At 40.5% G+C, this 24,497-nt stretch overlaps 1 protein-coding gene and 1 long non-coding RNA gene across 2 annotated transcripts in view; one reads left to right on the top strand and one right to left on the bottom strand.

The window, feature by feature from the left end:
- The window catches only part of cpt1a2b (carnitine palmitoyltransferase 1A2b), a 25,949-nt gene extending 8,836 nt beyond the window's left edge, over nt 1-17,113 (top strand). The window contains exons 7-19 of the mRNA XM_042085214.1: nt 185-262; nt 3,696-3,803; nt 4,016-4,103; nt 4,739-4,934; nt 8,884-9,072; nt 9,322-9,427; nt 10,008-10,124; nt 13,330-13,494; nt 13,659-13,787; nt 15,063-15,218; nt 15,351-15,464; nt 15,565-15,657; nt 16,298-17,113. Of these exons, the coding sequence (XP_041941148.1) occupies nt 185-262; nt 3,696-3,803; nt 4,016-4,103; nt 4,739-4,934; nt 8,884-9,072; nt 9,322-9,427; nt 10,008-10,124; nt 13,330-13,494; nt 13,659-13,787; nt 15,063-15,218; nt 15,351-15,464; nt 15,565-15,657; nt 16,298-16,414 (1,656 nt within the window). The 3' untranslated portion in view covers nt 16,415-17,113. The remainder of the gene's footprint in view (nt 1-184; nt 263-3,695; nt 3,804-4,015; nt 4,104-4,738; nt 4,935-8,883; nt 9,073-9,321; nt 9,428-10,007; nt 10,125-13,329; nt 13,495-13,658; nt 13,788-15,062; nt 15,219-15,350; nt 15,465-15,564; nt 15,658-16,297) is intronic.
- LOC121704761 lies at nt 13,797-24,497 on the bottom strand. The gene is made up of 3 exons (XR_006030642.1): nt 24,482-24,497; nt 20,465-20,467; nt 13,797-13,907 (listed from the first exon to the last, which is right to left on the bottom strand). It is a non-coding gene; the product is annotated as an uncharacterized LOC121704761 (long non-coding RNA).

Below are 24,497 nucleotides of genomic sequence, written 5' to 3'. Positions count from 1 at the left end.
GTTTAGTTCCACTCTAGGAGCAAGGCCACAGGCACATATTTAAGCTGCCTGGGAGACGAGGTTTGACATGCCGCAACCTGAAACTGTTTGTTTGAAATGTTACAAGCAACCTGGCAACTAATTCAAATGCCTGACACACATTTTTCTCTCTCTCCTCTCCCTCCCTCTCTCCCTCTTTTTTTAGGTGAGTGACTGGTGGGAGGAGTATATTTACCTCCGGGGCCGAAACTCCATCATGGTTAACAGCAATTACTATGGCATGGTAGGATTCTCTCCCACATAACTTCCCTCTCAAAATCTCTTTACCATTGCTCTTCCTTTTCCATGTGGTCCTTCAAACCCCTCTCACTCTGCTGTTTCTCTGGTTCCATCCATTCCCCTGTGGCACTATGCTGAGAGATTCCTGAATTAAGGCCTAAACAAGGTTAGAGGAACAGAATTCAGGGAATTTTAGCATGTGTCAGCGAGCCCTCCTCCTTTCCAAAGCACACCACTCACCATCTTCCTCTCACCCTTTCAGCTCTCTGATTGGACTGTGTTGATTTTTCAGTTATAAATGGTCCTAGTGACGTATCTATTAAACACTTTGGCTACATTTATATGTGTTGCCTTCCTAATGGATAGGGTATAATTCTAAAACTAACATTTTAACACCTTTGAACATCCTTCTCAGTGATTTTACCTTTTCAGTAATAATTCGGGTTTCCTCTTAGTGGCAAACGGCCAGGACCTGCTAAGCCTTCTCTGTATACATGCAGATAATAGTCAAAATCAATCACTGCCTGCTACAGCTGCATGTTTGCTAGTTTGTTTGCGTCTTTATTGCGGCTGACTACGCCTGACTCGATACGTTAACGTGAACCTCTGATGACTGCAGGGGTTGAGTAGGCTATAAAAAGGCTGCTATGAAGTCATACACGTTCTACTTCCAGTAGCTTCAGTGAAAACAATGGCAGATTGCGTGGCGTTTGCTTTATTTGTTAGAGACAGAATCTAAGCGATGGGAATATCCATGTTTTACTTTATTTTTCAGGGGTGCTAAAATGAAATGCTTGAGTGCCCCTACACATTGCCTAAAATTGCCATTGCATTCTTTGAATAAAATTGTAACACGTGTCATGCATCAGTGAAGCCTGGGGACCAATTAGGGCAAAGTTCTGTCATCACAGAGGCGGTTCCATGTTGGTGCAGCCAGAGGAGAGCAACTGCAGGTGTTGACTGCAGGCGCCTTGCTCCTGCAAGGTCTTTATATCATGTGACAATGTGAGATCTTGGTCATGTCCGTCGCGCCAGAGAAAGTCGCACCGCATTTCTAACCAGCATGTATTGTGTTAAGTCCAACATGCATCATGTTTACCTGCGTATGAAGTTGAATGAGCCTATTGACTACTTATTTTACTCATGATGTATCTCGCAAAACGTAACAAATTTGATACGGTCATAACTAGGTTAAAAAGTTGATTTTCACTAGAGGTGGTCTTTTTTAAATTAAACTATGCGCGCACATATTTCTGTATTAGCGAGGAAGGGCAAACCTGCATTATAAGATGACTTAAGGCAATTAATATCAGAAGTTTCTTGAAGTTGGTATACATCTTGTCATGCTTTACAAAAAGAAGGAAGCCATTCACTCAAAGCAATTATGTTAAGGGCACCCAAACGGCCAGCAGCAGGCCTGTGAACTGTCAGTACATAGGCATACGACCGATCTTCCTATGTCCACTTGGTCAAAGGTCCATCTGAAATAATTTAATTCCTTAGAAAACAGAGCTGACATCTTCTGCCAATTATCTTTGTAAACATATGACATTTCAGGATAGTTTGTTAGAAAGATAGACATTTTCCTTGATTCAAAGTTGCAAATGTGTTCCATTTAACAAATTCAGATGATTAAGCTGAATATGTGCCATGTATGTTTGACATTATTTGAGGTCATGCATTATTAAATCAAGGCATTTTCCTTATACCAACAGAATAACTAAAACTACAACTATAGTCAATTCAGCAGGTTTGATTAGTTAAAGGAGAATTCCGGTGTGATATTGACCTAAAGTGTATTGAAACATGATACCGAGTGTGAACATATGTCTCATAGCCCATCTCGACTTGTCCCCTGCACTCCAAAATCTGGCGCTAGTTAGCCGATGCTACCAACAGCTTTTTCAGTAGTGGTGCTTCGGCATCGGGCTAGCCATGCAAATCCCCACAAAACCATGATACGAGGCTCAATGTATCTCCACACTTCATTGGTAGACTTCCGAGGGCCCTGACATTTAAAACGAGACATTGAGAACTTTGAAAAAGCACTGGTAGTTTACTTACAAGACGATTTATACAGACAGTATCTTCACGAAGTTTAACGTTTGCAGCCATCTTGAATTTAGTCACGATAAGTCGAGCAACGAGTAAGAATGAACAGGTATGATAAGGGATCAGATTCCAAAAATAATTCAGTGGAAATGCATGGATTCCAGTTTCTTCCAGTAGCAGCAACTGGAATCCATGCATTTCCACTGAATTATTTTATCGTTTGCACTGATTTATATCTCGTTTTAAATGTCAGGGCCCTCGGAAGTCTACCAATGAAGTGTGGAGATACATTGAGCCTCATAAATGGGTGTAAAACAGTGATTTATTTGCATGGCTAGCCCGATGCCGAAGCACCACTACTGAAAAAGCTGTTGGTAGCATCGGCTAACTAGCGCCAGATTTTGGAGTGCAGGGGACAAGCCAAGATGGGCTATGAGACATACGTTCACACTCGGTATCATGTTTCAATACACTTTAGGTCAATATCACACCGGAATTCTCCTTTAAGAATATGTTATGTCACTGATGTGACACAGTATTTTTGGGTCTATTTTTGGTGTTCCCCTCAGGAATTGCTGTTGAAATGCACTCCTGTGGCCCAATTGTAGATATGGAACAGACCTTCGCGCTGTGTACAGTTTGTAAAAACTCTATTTGAGCTAAATGGAGTAGCACAACAAACTTGTTCAACACCTGAAACAAAAGCATGCATGTTTCTAATTTTAACTTTTAATAAAGTATTTTTTCTAATATTTTTTCTAATATTTGGCACGCTTGCAAGTTCTGCTTTTTTCTGTTGCTTTTTTTTGTTTCACACCTGCTCCTAGAGTGTGTTCTTAGATTCAGAATGTAAAAAGTAAGATAGCAGTCTTGTGTGTTCCCTTTTGTTGATATTGTACATATGGTCCTAGTTACTGGAAAACAAACAGTGGAGTTTGAATACCGTAAGGAAAACTATTTTTGAATCAAGTCTTGTTTTGAATCCATGTAGACAAAAAAGATTAGCATTGTGAATCATCCATAACACTGAAAAACCATAAATTTAGCTTTTTTGCATATCACCTAATACTAGTCATCAGTGCCACGTAATGTTATCGTGTAGCAAAATGAATCGCAAAAGCTGATATCTCATCGCAAGAAGAAACTTGTGCCACACCATCCATCCCATTCACCTTCTCCAGTAATGCCATATGTTCAAATTATAACATTGAATAACACATTTTAATGTAGCATGAGTGCTTCCACTGTTGTAATTCAGCTAGAAGTTCCATTTATTGTCCATCTTAACCAGTTGCTTAGTGCAGAGTGTGTATAGCTTTGTAAGCTGTTTATCAACTTTATATTTTTGTTGTGGTATGTTGTGACTGTCACATTCTTTGGCACAGGACTTCTTGTATGTAACGCCCACACCACTCCAGGCGGCCCGGGCAGGAAACACCATCACCGCGCTGCTGCTCTACCGCCGCAAGGTCAACCGGGAGGAGCTGAAACCTGTAAGTGGTCAGGCTAACGGATGTTTAGTTGCTTGTAAACTTAGAGCTCAGTGCTCTGTTTCCCATGTGGACTTTGGTCAGAAACCAGCTTGCTATGGAACTGGCATAAAATGGCATTCCTGACTTCCTGTGTATGTGTTTTTTTCTCTCTCTCTCTCTCTCTCTCTCTCGCTCTCTCTCCTTCTCTCTGCTTTTCTTTTTCACGCCCTCAGAGTCGAGTCCCTGGCACTGTTATCCCTTTATGTGCTGCTCAGTGTGAACGAATGTTTAACACCACACGATTACCAGGAGAGGAGACAGGTAACACACACACACACACACACACACACACACACACACACACACACACACACATATTTGCAGCTAGGTCTTATAGGTGTGGGAAAATGCTCACTTTTTCTGGTGGGACAAATTATCAATTACTTCATTCATTAGAAAAAATGTTCATGAGTGCATGAACTCCACACTTTTATATAAATGTGTAACCCATTAAATCAATTAAGGTTAGCTGATGTATGTAAAGCAATAAAAAACTACACCAGGTAACACCAGTAAAGACCACACTAGTGTTTCTTTTTCTGACCACTGGGTGGCGCCTAAAGACCTGAATAATGATCTGAGATATCTGTTATGTCATATCTTTGTATGCACAGTTCAAAATATGGGGTTTGTGTAACAGCCCTTGGATCCAAAAGAGAGAGTCTCGACTGATGCATAAGGTGTCTTTTATTTAGTTTGCCAGACCAGCATGACGTTCAACATTCGTTTAATCCATCGTCACCTTAGCACCGTGAAATACACACAAGTGTATTACATTCTTGACATTTGAGTTGAAAAGGAAAAACTATCTTTTGATACTCAGTCGACCCAATCGACACCGTCAAGTTGTATGTCCACTTTCGTAATCTCATGCATGTCTCATTTCTGCCCTTCAGATGTCCTGCAGCACTGGCATGACAGTGAGTTTGTGGCAGTGTACCACAAAGGGCGCTACTTCAGGCTGTGGGTGTACCGCGCAGGGCGGCTGCTGTCCCCCCGGGAGATCCAGTTCCAGATCCAGCGCATTCTGGATGACCCGTCGCCACCGCTCCCCGGAGAAGAGAAGCTCGGTGCCCTGACAGCTGGAGACCGGTGAGTCAAACATCTGTGGGTGTGTGTGTGTGTGTGTGTGTGTGTGTGTGTGTGTGTGTGTGTGTGTGTACAGAATCTTGGATTGAGGTCATCTCTGCTTGGATTTAGGATCTCCATTTTTCAAAGTCACCGAGTACTGTCGATACGAAATAATACAAAAGAAAATGGGTGCTTACAGCTACAGTGGCCAGGCAGCTACAGTGCTACACTCTGGGGACATGACTGAAATACGCAATGATTAACATTTCACTCTAATATGTATCACAAACAAGACTTTTGAACCTGACTTTATCCAATTTTAAGATTTCTGTACTTGAAATGTATGCAAATGATATGGATCATTTACATATTTATACATAACATTTCAGAAAACTTCCAATACAAAAAACATTGACACAATGTAAATAATCAGCTGTGGAGGTTTTGTGGGGATTTCTATTCGTTAAGATTTTTTGCCTATTCACCTGAAATATATATCCCTGCATAAGCATATAATAGACATATAGGGTGATATCACATAAAAAGCTAATACCAATGCAATGCTATCACTTATTCTACTTTATTCTACTTATTCTTATAACTCTAGGGTGGTATACTGTACCTTTGCACACAAACACTTGTTTGTACTGTATGTGTGTGTGTGTTTTGCAAACAGATGCAAAAGACTAGCCTACTTATTTAGAGACAATCTGACCGATTAAGCAATAACGATGTGACCACAGACTTAAATGTTGTCGGCAGCTCTCTGCTCTCTGCTCTGTGTCGTATTTGTGTGTTTGAGGTATATGAGGGAGCACTTCCTCCTCCAGGTCCAAAAGATCACATGCAGACTCTGTGTCCAGGTTGCTATGGGTATCCACATTGGGGTGTTGACATAATGATTACACAAAGTAATGGATTACAACTCCATCTAGATTGTAGTGACTGGTTAATTACTGTAGCACATTCTAGTGCATTCAGCCCAGCAATCATGGCAATGGACCAGGTTGACACTAAGGTTTGGATGTTTAGCTTCATGGTGGTCACACATGCGGCTCTGGAAATACAATCACTCCCATGCCATTAAAATCCCATTTTTCCTGTAGTTTTTGAAATAACATAGGTCAAAATGAGTTTGTGACTTCAGGTTACTTTATTGGTACCCATAGGTGAACTAGTCTAGGAGGCAGGACATCCTTCACACTTTGTAGACCACCACATGACATACAACGCACAAACCATTAAACATATAAAACATAAACCTGTGTTAAGTTTGAAATCTATGCAGTTTGTCTGCTGTATGCAATAGCCAAATGAAAGGAAAAGGCAGAAAAATTGAGCAGAATAAGGCAGAATACTGGATATAATGGAGCTGCATCAAAGTGGGGAGTGAAAAGGGCGTATACTTACTAAATCTTTAAACAAACATGAATAAAAGGCACAAAATAAGGTTGGTGTAAGAGTTATCTGTGTGTTCATGGGATTTAGGTGATCATTAGGGAGTGTCACGAATGTAGGCTAGTCACAGTCAAGTAAAGTTCGGCAAGCTTAACTTTACATGTCATAGCATTAACTAAGCATTAAGTCACACCTTAATTCTATCACTTGTAATATGAACGTATTTCCTACAACTAGGTAAAAAATATATAAGAAATGTATCTAAGGTGATTTCTGAGGCCTCTGCCAGCAGTGAACTATCATATGCTGTACCTATAGAGAAGTAAAAAGGAACAAAATCGGTGGGAAAGCGCAATCTAACACTCTACGGCTGTAAATTAATACAGCTTGCCGCTTACAACAGTCTTACAGTTGCAATCTTCTGCTATATAATTGTATATATAACACGATGTAAAGATTATTTATTTAGCTAGTAAACATTTATAGCCCTTATTTAAACAATGGGCAAAGTACAAAGTCAGTGAAAGAGCCAGGTGTCTTAAGGTGCATGGACTGAAGCTATGGTGTGTGAGCATTGAGTTGACTCATTAATGTTTGTGTTTAGGATCTTCCTAAGTGTTAAGTTAGCTAACTGATTTTGCCTCACTATAAAATTAGCTCTAGTTAGACTTTTAAACTTTGCACTTAGCTAGTAATATAAATGAGGGCTCATTTTTGTGAAAAAATATTGGAATTTCTAAATGGAATTTTCTGGTTTTTCTTCTGTTAAAAGAAATGCTCAGAAAAGTTAATAGTTTATCCTTTAAATTTGCCAATTTAATAGTTGACAATTAATTGTTGCAGCTCTATACCACAGTAGCCAGAACCCTACTCTGATTAGCCATAGACATATTGGCACCAACATAGTCATTGCTAACCGTCTGAAATTGATTCTTTAAAGTCTGACCCCCTGGTTTTGAGCAACCATGATGCAATTTCACATCTCACTAGTCAAATATGACTGTATGGATGTATTTTGTATGTCTTTAAGGAAGGAGCTGAAGTAGGTTCAGCCACTAGTTTCCACACTGAGTGTCTTGGTTACAGCACTGTATAGGCATCATTTTGTTTCTTAGAAAGTTGAGGTTGCTGGTGCTGTTGCAGTCAAGGCAGACTTCCTGTCTTTGTGCTGTGACCTACTGACATTTAGTGCTCAGATTCAAGATCATGACTGGCTTGTGTAGTCATTCTCCCATGTTTTAATGACTGGTGTGCTAGTGTGGCAAAATCGTTTCAGTGAATATATCAATCATGATAATTCTTGTTTAACCTAATATAATACAATATCTTACTTACACTGTTATTCAGTTAATTTCACTACACTTGATATGACTTGATAAGACAAAGATGCACTTAATTGGAGAACAACCCTTACTCAGCATAGATGGGTTTGTAGTTATTCTTCACTTGTGAAGATCAGTGGTCTGAGGGTCTGGTCTCTCACTGCTTGATCAATGACATTTGCAGTTCTTTTGAATTGCTCATGAGACCTGTTCATAATTGTAGCATGTGACTTTCTGTGTGGGTTCAACATCTTCCTGTTCAGTTGCACTGTCAGCATTGCATGTGGCTGAAGTGCTTCTGTAGAAAAGCAGCCATAAGGGTGAATCTCACGAAGCCTGCAAACTGACATCAAAATATTATCTACCTCATTTGATTGATTTTTTGTAATTTAGTGACTAAATAGAACTTTTATTTTCTGATACAAGTATTATAGTGAAACAATTTAATATAACTTTTTTTCCAATGTTATGGTGGCATGATCCAAAATAATTCTCATTACCAATATGGGAATGACAATTAGTAGACCATTAGTAAGAAAAAAAATCAGATTTTTTTTGTTTCATTTACGCAAATAAGTACATTAAATGAAATTAATGTTTTATATATTTAATTCCATTTTGAATGAATTAACTCTCATTACTGAAATACCGCAGCATATCGGTAATGATGGTCCACACTGTAAGATTCTATGACATTAGCACAAATATCATGATGTGAGAGAAGAGAAAACAGCTGAACTGGATTCCATGTTAAACCTTTTGTCCCAAGCATCATGGATCTGCTTGTTAATTTAAAGGAACAGTGTAGTTTTTATACAGTAGGCAGGTAAAGTTGCATTTCAGTAATGAGGAACATTTATTGTAACACAATAGTTTTACAATAAATGTAATATTTCCTTTTGCAAAGTACCATAAATATCAATGTTAACCATAAATATAGACATTTTTACACAACTTTGCATTATCTTTTATGTAAAAAGGACTTTTCATCTTTTTATATTTCATCTTCCTTTTACCCCTTCCATCTACGCTCCTGGCAAAGCTACAGAGCCAGGACTGTACAAACACTTGTCAAAGATGTTTAGCATTGTGTTAGTTGCTTATGTCCTGTCTGTTTGAAATGCTATGATTCAGTATCGTTGACATTTTTAGGTGTTCATCTCCTCTTCATCTCTCCCTGCTGGTTTGCTCTTTCTCTCCTTCTTCCTCTCCTTCATTCACCTATCCTCCTCCTCTCCTCCGTGCCTCAGGGTGCCGTGGGCTCATGTCCGGAAGCAATACTTCAGCTCTGGCGTGAACAAGCGCTCACTGGACTGCATCGACAAGGCTGCCTTCTTCGTCACGCTGGACGACCAGGAGGAGGGAATGATGGGCGATGACCCCGAGGGCAACCTTGACCGCTACGCAAAGTCCCTTCTACATGGGAAATGCTACGACAGGTCGGTAGTACAGCTGCAGATTCTGACACCAAGTGTGTGTGTGTGTGTGTGTGTGTGTGTGTGTGTGTGTGTGTGCGCCATCATGGGCTTTCAGAGTTCATCTTCTTCACACACACTCGATCACACAGTGTTTTTGTTTATTTCTGTCTTGGTTTCTGTCCCAGTTTTCTCCATATTTCTGGCTAATTTCCCATCTTTCTCTCTTTCTCTCTCCCTCTCTCTCTCGCTCACCCTCACCTCTACACACAGATGGTTTGACAAGTCCTTCTCAGTGGTGGTCTATAAGAATGGGAAGAATGGCTTGAATGCGGAACACTCCTGGGCAGATGCTCCCACTGTGGCTCATCTCTGGGAGGTGGGTTGGACAGGCCTCAGTTTACTCATTAATCCTCCCTGTTTAACATTAGCATCTAGCAGGGTCATTTGGTCTTCCACATTGCACCAGATCAACCCAGTTGTTCATACTCATTCCTTAGAATTATGTCAGTTTAGTCTTAAGAAAGAATAAGGTGTGGAATAAAGAATGGATCATTGAATCATTCATGACTCAAGCTACTTGTGACAATGAGGATTTTCACTTGTTTTAATGGCCATGAAAAAAGCTCTTCTAGTTCAAATAAACACTGAAATTGCCAAATGTGACTATAATGTTATAAGTTAGTCCCGTTCTCAGTCCTGGTTGATTCAAGATACACTGATTATCCAGTGTTTCCCTGGACACTGAATTGAATCTGGAGGATCGAAACTTCATTTAAATCACAGCTCTGTAGAGTTTCTACAGGTTTCGGTAAACTTTTAAGACAAAGATCATGTGGACTCCCACACTTTCTCGTTATGGCCTATGATTCTTTGTGAGGTAGTTAAATCTGTCAGAATGTGAGAGCTGTTTACGGTATTCCTTAAGGCTAGGTCATAATAGTGGTCCTTTATTGCAGTTCGCCCTGGCAACGGATGCCTTTCAGCTTGGTTACACCACCGATGGAAATTGCAGAGGAGAAGTGGAACGATCTCTGCCCCCCCCTCAGAGACTGAGCTGGGAAATTCCAGCAGAGGTGGGAAATGTGCGCACGCACACACACAAACATATTTGCGTATGCAATTATACTTATGCATTTGTACAAATAAGTTCACACACATGGACGCTCAAATGACCTTTCTCAGTACAAGTTGGAAAACTCCCTTGGGGGTTTTAGCTTGGCCGGTGAACAGTCAGCTCGGCCTGTTGACTCAGAGAGATTGTGTGTGTTCGCTCATCACCTACACACAGTAACCACACCATTAAAGCCATGGAACCAATGAGGGGTGGAAAGATGTTCACAATATCTTATTGTTTCCATTCTCAAAAGGGTAATTTCATCTCAATTCATCAAATTTAAGAAAAGTTTTCCACCTGACCACCTCAGATTTGCCTAAGGAAATTTCAGGGGGAAGATACTTCCTAGTAGTTAAAGAACATTTGCGCACATTACCGTTTTGTATCACTTGCACCACACATCACTTGCATCACATGGACTGACTCTCTACACATTCATCAGCTAGCTAGCTGACAAATAAATCAAGCTAAGCAACAGTAGGAATGGTTCTTCATGATACAATTTGCTTGTTTTATGGGTGAAAAGGGGTGTCATCTGTACATTTAATTTTTAAAATGATAAACTTGAACTTTTATAATAATAACCCCTTGGCTTATGGACCCCACTTTGAGAACCCCTGGTGTATACAGGAAGAATTGTGTATAGAGGGCGCAAACTGCAATATGGTGAACTACAAGGAAGGTTGAAGGTTGAGGGAAATTGTGCAGTCTAAATATGTGGATTTTTGAATTTCCTTACAAATCGATTAGGCAACATCTGACAACAGATTTCAGTTTTGTCGCATGCTTTAAATCTCTAGTGTATCAATTGTCTTGTGATTGTCGTCGTGCTGTGTGCCATCTTTGTGCTGTGACTACCTGACTTCTCAAAGTAGTATTTTAAGGTCACGACTGGCTTGTGTAGTCATTCTCCTCATGTTTCATGACGTGTATGCAAAATAGGCAAAATATCCGGACTCAAAATGGAGGGCCGATTCACTTTATTTATTTATTTATTTATTTATTTACTTACTTACATACATACATACATACATACATACATACATACATACATACATACATACATACATACATACATACATACTTACTTACTTTAAAAAGTCTACCATGATTTTTGTTCTCAAAACTTTTGCTTGGATTTTCTTTTCTTTTTCTTGCATCAGAAACAAACAAAATTCACTCCACAGAGTTGTAGCCTAAAACTAGCAATCTAGCAATCTAACTCCCTAAGGTTATTGCAAATGTGACCAACAGTTTGCACTGACAAAACCTTTCTAAAATGAAAGTTTGTGTCTTGCTAATATACTTGGAAATGCTGTGCTGTAAAAATGATGTTTCACATGGCCATGTATTATAAACATGAATTTCAAGGTATCACAGCTAGTTTGCCTAGTTGCAAATTGTTTTATTTACAGCTTACATTTATTTATTTAAATTAGCTGACTCTTTGATGGACTGACACTCAGACTACAGTGCTAAAGGAGACCACAAGAACAACACACACACACACACACACACACACACACACACTGTTGGGTCATTGTTGAGGAATTCACCCTGCAGCACAGCGGAAATGTACATCTGGGTTTTCTCCTGGCTGTGTTCCCTGGCTGGTTGTTGCCAACTGGTGTGACACAGCTCTGACACTGCTCCGACACTGCTCACTGCTCTGACACTCTAGCAAAACAAGATTCTGTTGAGAGCGCTGCTTATGTATGGAATCAAAACAACGGCATAAATATTGTGTATGTGTAATCGAGTTTTGCAACTGTATAAAAAAATTGTGCATGTGCACGGAAACTTGTACTTGTAGAAATATTTTGTGCATGTGCGAAAAAAAATTGTCTTTGAGGATATGATTTGCACAAGTGTGGAACCGTTTTGTAGCTGTGGAATTAATTTGTGTGTGTGCAAAAAAAAAAAATGCGTACCTGCAGAAATATTTTGTGCACTTGTAAAAAACATTCGTCCATAGGGATTTCGTTTGAACGTGTGTGGAACCACTGGATCTACGAAGCTTTTGGGGCAGTCGTGGCCTGCTGGTTAGCGCATCGGACTTGTAACCGGAGGGTTGCCGGTTCGAACCCCGACCAGTAGGAACGGCTGAAGTGTCCTTGAGCAAGGCACCTAACCCCTCACCGCTCCCCAAGCGCCACTGTTGTTGCAGGCAGCTCACTGCACCGGGATTAGTGTGTGCTTCGCCTCACTGTGTGTTCACTGTGTGCTGAGTGTGTTTCACTAATTCACGGATTGGGATAAATGCAGAGATCAAATTTCCCTCACGGGATCAAAAGAGTATATATACTTGCATACTTATACAATACTTTTTTACAGACACGAATTTTGGCAGTGCTTTGTCGTCGTTTCTGAAGAGCCAATCAGCGAATTTTGGCACGGTCTTGACAGCGTTTTTGCAGAGCCAATCAGCACATTGCATCGCCTACTGACTAGCCAATCAGGGGAAGTCCTGCATCACATCTCTTGGCCAGGGTCGGCGGGCCGGGCACCATAGTGTGCACAGGCAGGCACAGCGCTAGCGAACTTAGGTCTTAAAGGGACACCAGGCAACGTTTTCGTGTTAATTACTCCTCTTCGTAAGTCGGTATATGGTTAAATGGTTAAATCAGGCGCACGCACACGTGAAGCACTGCCTTGCGCTCTATGCCATCCAGTTTGGAGGAGAAAATAAATCCAACTGATAATAAGCTACTTTACCTGCACAAAATATTAAGTACAAAGTTTCCGTGCACATGCACAATTTTTTATACAGTTGTAAAACTCGATTACACTCGATTACCTGATACACACAATATTTATGGTGTTGTTTTGATTCCATACTTATGTGCCCAGAGCACTTTGCTCTTTGTCCTCCAGCTCGTGCCTCTGAAATCATTCATTTCTCATATCTGCCTCTCCTTCCTTCATTCCTCCATCCTCCTATTGTTCCTTCCTCGTTTCCTTCACAAAATTAATTAGAAGGAGGGGTTAGGACAGGAGGGATGATGTAAGGGACAGAGGATGGACAAATAGAGATATGATCTGCTCTCCAGATTTACCCGCGGGGGCAGAGTGGGGACATTAAATATTGCCGGGAGCTTGAGTGGCCCCTCCAGAGTTCTCGTAAATCATATATATGCCCCCCCAAAAAACTCTCTCTGTCTCAGGTGCAACAGCAGGAGATGGCCTCTTTGACTGTGGCACAGACCTTGGCTGATGACGTTGACTGCCATGTTTTCCCCTTCCGGGACTTTGGGAAAGGCCGGATAAAGAAGCTCAAGATGAGTCCTGATGGTTTCATTCAACTTGCTCTGCAGCTGGCCTACTACCGGGTGAGAAAATACTCACTCACACACTAACTGACAAGCATGTTAACATTGCTGACTGACTAATGGAATCACATTAGTCTAATTTTAGAAAGGGGAAGGATACAACATTTCCAAAGTGAAACAGAAGATTCTCAACTTCTTCTCCCTTTCCATTTTCCGATCTGTAGAATAGAGGCGGGTTTTGCCTGACTTACGAGGCCTCGATGACACGGCTCTTCCGTGAAGGGCGTACGGAGACGGTGCGCTCATGCTCCAATGAGAGCTGTGCCTTTGTGCGGGCTCTGGAGGCAGGAGAGGTAAGCCAGGATGGGGATCTGTCTCTACATGTTCCTGACAGGACACCAGGGTTACCTGCATTGGTGCTTTTTGAGGTTTTGAACACCATGAAAGGAATTCATCTACCAAAAATGACAAAACTGCAGCTAGGTGCTGTGTGCAAATCACTCTGCCCAAGTATCAGTGCTTTTCTTGAATGAGAACATAGTTCCAAGTTTGTATATGCTTAGAAAATCGCCTATTTGTAGCCTATATGTTGTAACTATACAAGTCACAACATGTAAACTAATTTCGCAAAATGTTGAAATGTGTTCCTTTAAAAGGAATATAGGCTACATGGAACAACCCACTTCTAGTGAATTATGCTAAGCTAGGCTAATGGTGTTAAACTGGGTTATTACACAAAAGAGAAGGGTATGTATCCTCTTCTCGAACTCTGGGGTAGATGGCAAATAAGCTAATTTCTCCAAAAAGTTGGCATATTCTTTTAATGTCTGCATATGTGTACAAAGTCTTGAGATGATTGCCTTTTCAAGTAAGTGGAGCTTTCCCAAATGGTCACAGCAATATTATATTTTTGGTCAAAGCGACATACAGAATATTAACATTGCAATAGTTAAAAATGTACAGTTTTTGTAAAACCCCTCTTGAAAGTCCCAAAACTAGTTCATCAACCGTCTTTGGTTTAGTCCTTCTGATTGCAAAGACATTCAGATTAAGGGTTCATAGAAAAAACGTGGATAGCAGCTTATTGAATGTATTTACTGTTCTCTTTATCGATATGTGGGACCCTACTATTATTAAACAATCCTACTGTCGGTAACAGAAAAGACAGCCATTCTTGTTTAGTATACGGACTCCATGATAATTGTGAAGACAGAATTTTTCACAAAAATGATCTTGTATGCATTGCAATTTGGTGCTATTTTGCGAGAAATCCCAAAGTGTATTTCTCTCTGTTTTCTACTCCCTCCCCCTCCTTCCCATCTAATTGAAACTCTCGTAAACCCAAATCTCGTCGATTATTGGCTGGAACAGTTTGTGATGTTTTTAGACCCTGGGCTGTCCACAGAGACCATAAGTGTATTCAGGGCACAGGCAGCTAGCGGATGGTGAGGTGATGTTTGCAGTATGTGACAAAAAATGTTTTAGCTTAGAAACTGCGTAACATCCCTTAGAGCCTTTAACTGTCTGTATGTACCGGTAAACTTTTGTGAGCTTTCAAGGGTCATATTTTCATATTTTTGGACAAGCTTGAGAAGAATTCACTGATTACCATCATCTCTATTTCTCAGTCACCAGAGCATTGCAAGAAGCTTTTCCGATTGGCTGTTGAGAGGCACCAGAACTTGTACCGATTGGCCATGACCGGCTCTGGTATCGACCGCCACCTTTTCTGTCTGTACGTTGTCTCCAAATACCTAGGAGTGGAGTCTCCTTTCCTCAAAGAAGTGAGTACTGAGACTAATACAGAATTGGATCCAATTAGATCCAGTTCTGAAGAAGCCTTGTGTGCAGCTACTATATCCCATCAATATGCTTTCTTATGTGTGTGTGTGTGTGTCTGTCTTGTACCTCTCCAGGTGCTTTCAGAGCCGTGGCGCCTGTCCACCTCTCAGACTCCTGTCCAGCAGATGGAGTTGTTTGATCTGGTGAACCATCCCGAGTACATCTCCTTGGGAGGGGGCTTTGGGCCTGTAAGTGTCTCTCCCTTTCAAAATCTGTATGTCAAGGCAACTCCCCCCCCCCCCCCCCCCCATATATCGATCTCACTGTGCAAGTGTGTTTTTGTGTCAGGTAGCGGACGATGGCTATGGCGTGTCCTACATCATCGTGGGAGACAACATGATCAACTTCCATGTCTCCTGCAAGCACTCCTGTTCGGAGACGGTGAGAAGCACACACTACAAAGCACCAGTGCATATACAATCCCAAAGATAACCCCTTAATCCATGGGTTGGCAACAGGCGGCCCGCAGGCCAAAGCTGGCCCGCCAGAAATGTTTAAAAAAATAAATAAATAAAATAAAAATAAAAAAAATAATATATATATATATATATATATATATATATAACAAATTGGGGACAGCCTGTCCCCCAAACACTGTGTCCTCCAAGCCCGTCTCCACTGTGTGGAGTTTCTAAGCCCCGAGAGGACGTAGGTTACACTAATTCTACAACAGCTAAGGGGCGTTGTTAGGCACAACGCGCTAGAAATATATTTCCTCTATTTGAATGGTTGCCAAGCAACGTCGAGACGCAGCTACTTTAACTTTTGTATCAAGTTATGGTAGCGCAGTAATATAGAACACAATGCGGTCAAGGTGTATGTTTATGCTGCATTTTACAACGGCATCGAACGCAATTCAGCCAATCACAATCAAGGACCAGAACTATCAGTTTTAGAAATAAACATAAACAAATGAGACCTCATGCACAATCGGCGTGCAATTGACCCTGTGCTTATTTTTATCCTACTCATCCCTTTCTCTCTCTCTGCCTCTTTTCTGCATGTGTTTTGCGTCTGTCAGGATTCCCATAAATTCGGGGTGCACATTGCTCAGGCTCTTCGTGACCTCATGTCCGTGTTCAGCACAGAACCCAAGGGAACAGCAGAGGTATCCAGGGAAGCCAAGAAGCACATGTGAATGCCAGTACAGACCAAAGCTGATGGAGGGAGCTACTGAAACTGGACAGTTACCGTTTTGCACTAGCTCACTGCTTGGTTGAAATGCCTCATCACTGCAGAGTAGCTCGAGAGGGTGCCGGCCTTCCTGTGTGTCCTTATATATCCACCAGACCAGGTTTTGAAAATGACATAGAAAGGGAGAGCAGGAGAAAGGAGGAGGTGAAGAAATAAGCACGTAATCAATGCAGTTTTTTTATACGATTTATTTGGTATTCTCAATGTGTTTGTTGGTGTTTATGTGGTGTACAGGTGCATTACCTTAATAGCACAGTTGGACAGATTACAAAGTATAAGCTTAAGTAACCCAAATAAGTGCATTAGTAAAGTTAGTTGTCCTGTTTTCATTTTAATCTGTACTCCAGAGGCCTTAGGGTTTCACTCAGCAGTTATCTAGCCATGACAGAAATTTTGGTTTGTGAAATACCACCATGGTTTCGGATTCAGATCACCAACCTTTCCAGTGTCTGCCTGCACAGACTGTTAGGTGGAGAGCATGTTCTACACCACCAGTCTGGAAGTAGTTTTCAGAAGACATGCAGCAAACCATATCTGAATGTATGAGGGAACCTTTCCATCCTCTCATCTTGAGCAGAAATGTCAAATGTCACATGGGGCTGACACAGTGAAGTTATTTGTGTTAGTTTCCATTAACTTCCTTGTACAACTATGTGGAGGGAGTAACAAATATTTATGCTGGCAATCTAGCAAGCTTTGCCTCAGATGTGTTTGTTGAGATTAGATTGTTTTTTTGGCCAGTGCACTGTACTAAAATGTTAAAGGCTTTTCCTTTCTGTTCGCATTACACTTTCAGTTTGTGGGGTGATATGCCATGCCAGACTGCTGACTTACAGTATGTCACTTTTCTGGTGGAGCACCTTTATCCACTTCATGTAAATATCCTGAACAAAATAAAAGAATAGTAATTTTAAAATTTGCTTCATGTATCATGTTTTTTCCTGGTCAAATTCTCCACAATGCAAAGACAGAAATAGCAGTCTACTTTTATTCTTCAAATAAATCATGTTAGAGCCATAATGTAAATGTGTGACATTATTTAGTCTGTATTGCTATTTAAGTTTTAGAAATGAATGACTGTTGTGTGTTTGGTAAAATCAATGTTTAGATTGCATATTTGTTATTGGATGACAGGCAACTGTCTGACGTCACTGGCTTAGAGCAGTAAAAATGTACAGTGATGCATAGGAGTTAGATCGCAATAGTCTTTGACCGTGATTAGACGGAATTTTACATGCATCTGTAAATTGCTACAGAATATCTGTAATGTAGCCTACCTTTTACATTACTAAAGTCTTTAAACTTTAAAGAAGTCTTGCGTCATTGACTCAAGTCTCAAGAAAGAACTAAAATAAGAAACTGCTCCTACATATCATGTTAGATGTTATCATGTCAGAAGAGCCTGATCAGCTGGAGACTTCCCTCACTGCCTTGCACAACAGACTGACTGAGGAAGTCATTTGTCCCCAGGGCCATTGAACTGTTCAATGCTTCACTTAAGGGAAGAGGAGAGAGAGACTTCTCTGCATAGTCTGTCTGCCTTTTCACCCCCTCCATGTTTGGATACTGTCTGTCCACTAGCCACTTCTTGCCACTGTCTTTCTGCCTCGCTGTTTGCGTGCCACACTTATACCTTTTCTTAAAATAGTTATATAGACTTATTCTTGCACTGTTGGACTTACTCATTTGCACCATCACCATGACCACTATCACCATTGAACTATCACCGTGACACTCACACAGAGCACCTTACCTTACCTTACTATGCACACAGAGGCGCACCTTGTCAACAGGCAAGGCAAGCAACTGCTTGGAGCCCCGAGCCGCTAGGGCGCCCCCGACCTGGTCTCACGTTTGCCGGAGAATTTCGTCCATAGAGATTGAATGATGTATTTTGCGTGTTCCTGTCCTGTTGTACAAACATTACATCTGTACATATGTAGGCCCTATGCTATGGCCTTATAAACAGCGAATCTGCACATATTTAGGCTACTGTGGTAAACGTCAATCGAGGGTGCAGTGATGATGGATCAACATCGGAGTTTGGCATTTAGCCTACTCAATGAAGTTATAGTAGGCTAATGTTAATTGGCAGAAAGATTGAACATGGTTTGCTACATCTATACGACAGTAAACTTCAGCTAGCTAGCGGCAGTTACAACTAGTTAAGCAAGGAGATGGTTAACGTTATGTTTGTATTAGGGCTGTCAGCCATAACATGCTAATTGCGATGCAGTAAGGACCAAGCATACGCGTTAATTTTTTAGAACCCAATTGACACAAAGTGCGTCAAAAAACACACCCTTTCTTCTTTGTTACATTGCTCCGGAACTGTTCATCGCAGCAAGATGAAACCTCTATGGCGTGACAGAGCAGAAGTGGGTCTTTCCAACGAGACCACGCACTTATATGTACGATCAAGTATGAAAATAAAAAAAAACATGAAATTAAATCAAATTGCATCATATTTACAGTCTATACCCACCCATTACTCTCGTTTGAATTACTCGTGATCGCATAGATCAGTGTTTTTCAACCTTTTTTGAGCCACGGTACAATTTTTCACAGAATTACACACTGTGGCCTAATATTGTAAAAATAATGACAATTTAGTCTCTCATTTGTTTACAGTTCAGTTCAGAGTCGGCATTTTTTCTTTTCAAGGAGGCCTATTTATTTATGTTTAGCCTGATTTGCTGTTTTAGGCCCTACGTCTTTTCATCCATATTAGAAAGCTATACCGGACTGTCCGTCGAGTTCTAGCCTATTAAGTGGCATAGGCTACGTGAACGCAGCCATCATATTGCTGGAGGCAAGCACCTACACGCTCTGGGCAACACTAGCTGACAATCAGTCTGCTTTACCAAAGTCCTTTTAGGCAAGTCCCTCCACTCGGCGGCCATATACCAACGTTTTATGGGCACTCATCGGGCACAGTCTTTGGGTCGAACTGCGCGTGCGCAAGGCTTCACGACACCAATCTTGCGCCAGCGGCGAGATCACAACACATGATTGGCACGATGTCTTCACAACACGCCACATGATTGGCTCAATGTATTCACATGTAGACGTTTTGCCGAGGAAGGGGATATTAAATAATTAAATAACCTTCCAATTAATCTGAGTACCTAGAAGCTCGCATCATGCTGAACGAACCTTCCAATAGGTTGAAGCGGAGCACCAACGTTATTGGTTTCTCGCGCAGACGTGCACACGCATGCATTGAATAAATGCTCATACCACAAATTGTGTGTGCAATAAACCTTCATTGGGGAATTTGGCCTCCTTCAGTTCTTACCGGACTTCCTGTAGTGATTGCTGTCACAATCAGCTATTCATGTAATTAAGTGTGCTTGCTGAAAGCAGCACACTTATTGTTCTTCTTAAGTTTTCTTATTCCTGTAAGCCCGATTTTTGACCAGCTCCTGCTCCAAGACCTTTTGAGATATCGCCACCGGTCCAACTCTGGAACGTCCGGCCGGAACCGGTGTAGTGTGGAAATTGAAAATGATGTCACTGACCCTTGTCATTCTTCCGCCATATTGGATTGAATAGAAAGCGAAACTAAAGTTTCACAGGTCACAAATTTGGTCCGAACTTCACGAAACTTGACGTACATGATCCTTGGACCAAGCCTCACAAAAGTTACAGAAAGGATTTTTGATTTTCAGAAGCGTTTGCCTGTCACAGCCAAATGAAATCGGCGGCGAAGCTCCGAAACAGGAAGTCGTCCATATCTCAGGAACACTGTCACATATCGATACCAAATTTTGTATATGAACTCGGGACTCCAATGTGAGGGTGCATAAGCTAAAAAAAAAAAGAAATATTCCAAAAGTTTCCAGCATTTGACAAACATCCCACCTGTATTTGGTAACTGCCACCTTTCACCTTTGCACCTCTATCACAATGCCTTCCAAGTATGCACAATGTCTCTGGGCAGCCCTGCCCAATCATGAAATCCTTGCTCAGCCATGGGATAGTATGGACTTACAAACTAAAATGGGAAGGAGAACATTAGCTATTTATTGCTGATTTAGTACAGTTATTTTCACATTGACGGTATTCAAAATAACATTTTAATTATTGTTAAATATCATGATGGGAGAGTACTATTAAAAATGTTACAAGTATGCAAATTCATATGTTTACGGGCATTTAGGTTTTACTGTGTTGTTTTGTTGTAAAGACATGCAAGGCATTCTGGGCCATGTAATAGACAAACAGTGGTCGGCAGTGTTAACTTGATTTCCATACGTATTAATATGAATAGGTGTTTCTGTAAACCTAGGGACAATAAACAGCCATCTCTGTTACAAAAACGACCTGTTAATCGCTCACTGAAGAGGAAACTATGATAAATAGATTGTTTTCCTCAAAGCTTGAGCTTGAGTTGACGACACAAGCAAGAAATGTCACGTTAATGTTAAATACATCTGAACGCTGGGTGGCAACGTTGTATTACATTTCACATACATACGGTGACATCATTAGAATTATGTGAACTTCACAAGTAAGGAAGGTGCAAATATTATGTAATTTATAATGGGAAATTATTGGAAATGTTATTTCTTGTTTATTCTAATTGCAAACCACACACATCCATTCGGAATCACACGTACACATACTGAAAGACTCTCATTTCGTTTATTTGATGTTGCCTAGCAACGGAGCCTTCAGAGCAAAGATTCTAGAACAGGGCTTCAGAGCTTTCTTTTACTGTCTATGCTTCAGAGAGACACGTTTTGAGTTTGAACCTAAAATATCGGTTTCCATGTCTATGTGCTGGATGGTGTGCGTCCTTTATGAAAGTAAGTGTTTTATACAGTTAACGTTACAGACATAATGAGTCATGTTGTAGTGGTCAACATAAATGTGCCCCTTCTGTTATTAGAATGCTAAGCGGAGATTTAGTATCATTGATTTATTGTGTGGCTAGCTATAGGGAGCAGATGTATGTTGCTAATTGGGATTTATGTTGTTTAGCGTAATGCCATGGTCATTTGATATGAGATGCTTGCACTCGTAACTTCGTCACTTGTTACTTTAGGACTGCTATTTTTTTTTACTAACAGTAATTCACGAAGCACTTTAGCCCTAAAAGTAGCACCTAAGTCTGTGACAGCTTAAAAGAATTGGCAAGTTGAAATGCGTTTACTATTGTCTACAGGAGCTTCCAATCGAGAGGGAACTTGCATTGTAGGCATAACTAAAGGATGCAATAACACCACCAACAACCAGAACTAGCCTGCTCATTGTCAACATACATTAAATGTAACTTTTCATGTGAATCAAATTAAAATGTTTTCTTTGCAAACGTAGGCATAGGCATATGGTGACAGATTAATTTAATAATGCTGCTGTGTGAATCACGGTAAGCGCGAATGAAGTGGCCACTTCTTAATGAGACCCACTGTATGGAAGTGGGCTAAGTAAAATAGAGATGTTTCAAATAAGATAAGGTTAATCAGAATTCTACGATATGCCCGCTTGACAACGGCAGAGATAGAACTGGCCTTTGGCCATAGCAACCATCCATTTAGAACGTTCATTGCAACCAAAGATCTGAGCTGTGTTGCAATGTGAGGCACAGTATAGAAAGGTGATGCAATATACAGACAGGTCAAAAAATATAGTGCAATGTAGACAGTAGTATACAGTTGATTTACAGACGGTGGTTTAGAGTAATATGAAGTATTCCTTTATTCTGAGATACATCTGAGATAGGCTACATAGGCTCTCAAAACAACCCCAGGCTCACAAAACAATCCCAAACAGACATATGGTCTTTATAGAGCAAATCCATATAGATTATTTGTCAAATAAACCAGTAAAACATAATTTGTGGGATGGAATATATAACATTCACACTCATAGCTCATATTTTTAAAAATAAATCAGTGAAAAATTATCCTGACAAACAAGCAGCTTTTTAATGCCTTGGTTATATTTCATAATTTCAATTCCTCTGTAGGTTACCTGATAGCCCAGTTTGAGAGGCGCAAGACGCATGACATTATTTATTTTTGCAGCCAATCACTGCTGTCATTTTATTTTATTGATTTGATCTCAGTCATAGATGCTAAATTCGAAGGCAGGCCCAAAGGTAAAATCCAACGAACCGCATTCAACCCGTAAGCCAATAGTTGAATAGCCCTCTCCTAGAGCTTTTGAGGTATTGCCACTGCTCCAACACTGAAAGGCACTGTTAGAATGCTTGGATCAAGCCAGGTTCAGCATAGCGTATGTCACTGTCTGCTCACGTTGGTGACCGGACCAGGGCAAGCACACTTTCGCAGTTCCCGCGGGAAATGCAGTCTAGTCATTAATACAGTCCTTCACAGTCAGATTCACCCCCAACAACATCATTATTACAGTAGGCCTACTTTCACTTGAGTGTGCATTCATAACGAGAAAGATGTTTCAAGCTCAAGTTCGGTTTATTGTCATGTATTTAGTAGGCCTAATACAGTGAAATGCATTTTGCTCCATCACTCACATGCAGTAGGCTATAACAGACAAGGAGACATATAACAGAACAGACATAAAGTGCATAGTGCAAGACAGAAAGTGCATCAGCTATTCAACAGTCTGATCGCCTGTGGAAAAACACTATTACTGAGATGGGTGGTGCTGGATTTAATGCTACGGTAGCCTAACGTCTCCCGGATGATAGGGGAGATAACAGAGCATGAGTGGGATGATTGGGTTCTTACCAAAACAACGATGAAACGTTATCAAATTTTATCATGACCTGTTGTCACCAACACATATTACTCCAGTTAGAAAATCGAAATCAAAATCATGTAAGCAAAGACTAGTTCTTCTCTCGCTGACGCTTGTACAAAAAAATACGATTTCGGTTTGTAAAATGTATTCCCCACTAAACTGAATTAATCCCCCCATGTGAAGCACTGAAGGGGGGAATCCCCCCATTTTGAAAAAAAATTTCAAACCCTGGATTAAATTTAGCATGTGTTCCACTGGTGGGTTCACAATGTGTGGGGCTGTGCTAAACCTGACAACTATACTTTGGCCAGAGTTCATAGTCGCAAAACGTGACAAAAAGATCCAGCCTATAGAAACGATTAGATTTTTGGCACATTTTAAATACACATACTGCCATTAAGACAACTATTATTAGAAATACATGCATTTCTCTTATGAAAAAGAACTATAGGATCTTTGTTGTATTTTGGGACAAAATATTATAGTATCTTATAGGAATACTATAGTACAGAGGTGGGACCAAGTCACTGTTTGGCAAGTCACAAGTAAGTCCCAAGTCTTAGCAGTCAAGTCCAAGTCAAGTCCCAAGTAAATACAGAGAAGGGCAAGTCGAGTCCAAGTCCAAGTCACATCAAAGCCAAGTCGAGTCCAAGTCCAAGTCCCAATCTTTTTCAAGTCCTGAACAAGTCATTAGGTACTCTTCACTTAATAATGCCATTATTAGACTATCGATCATAATTTTAGCACTTCCATCTAATCCACAGTATTTTTTTTTTATAAATACAGATTAAAATATGTTCAATGTTTCTGTCTTGTAATCTTTTACGACATATGCATGTGCATACCTGTGTAATATACAGATGTGCATACCTGAGTAATCTGTACAAAACGGATAACTACATGACACTCAGCACAGCTGCAAATATATATAATGTTTTTCCAAATTGCGGAGCCCACTGTAAGGATGAGTAATAATTTGACTGATGGTATTTCACTGCGCTAGGCCACAGATTTGCCTGCAAACAATTTATTAGGCTGTCTGCCAGTGGTGACTCATAAGGGAAGCCAAGGTCAACACTTTTATATTATTTAAAAGATAATAATGACAGTAATTTTGTTTTAAAGTATTCATTTCTTAAGAAATACTAGACATTTGATGCTGTTTATCTAATTTGTAAATGGTGCACTGTCGCTTTAAGCCCATTGTGTGCCACTGTCCACATGTTCTCATAATGATCTTTTTTTACCAGCTCCGTTCAAATATAGCCTATGGCTAGTCCACAAACTCAAACATTGTT

Source organism: Alosa sapidissima, chromosome 3, assembly GCF_018492685.1.
Source record: "Alosa sapidissima isolate fAloSap1 chromosome 3, fAloSap1.pri, whole genome shotgun sequence".
Lineage (NCBI taxonomy): Eukaryota > Metazoa > Chordata > Actinopteri > Clupeiformes > Clupeidae > Alosa > Alosa sapidissima.
This window is presented reverse-complemented; position numbering and strand designations above follow the sequence as displayed.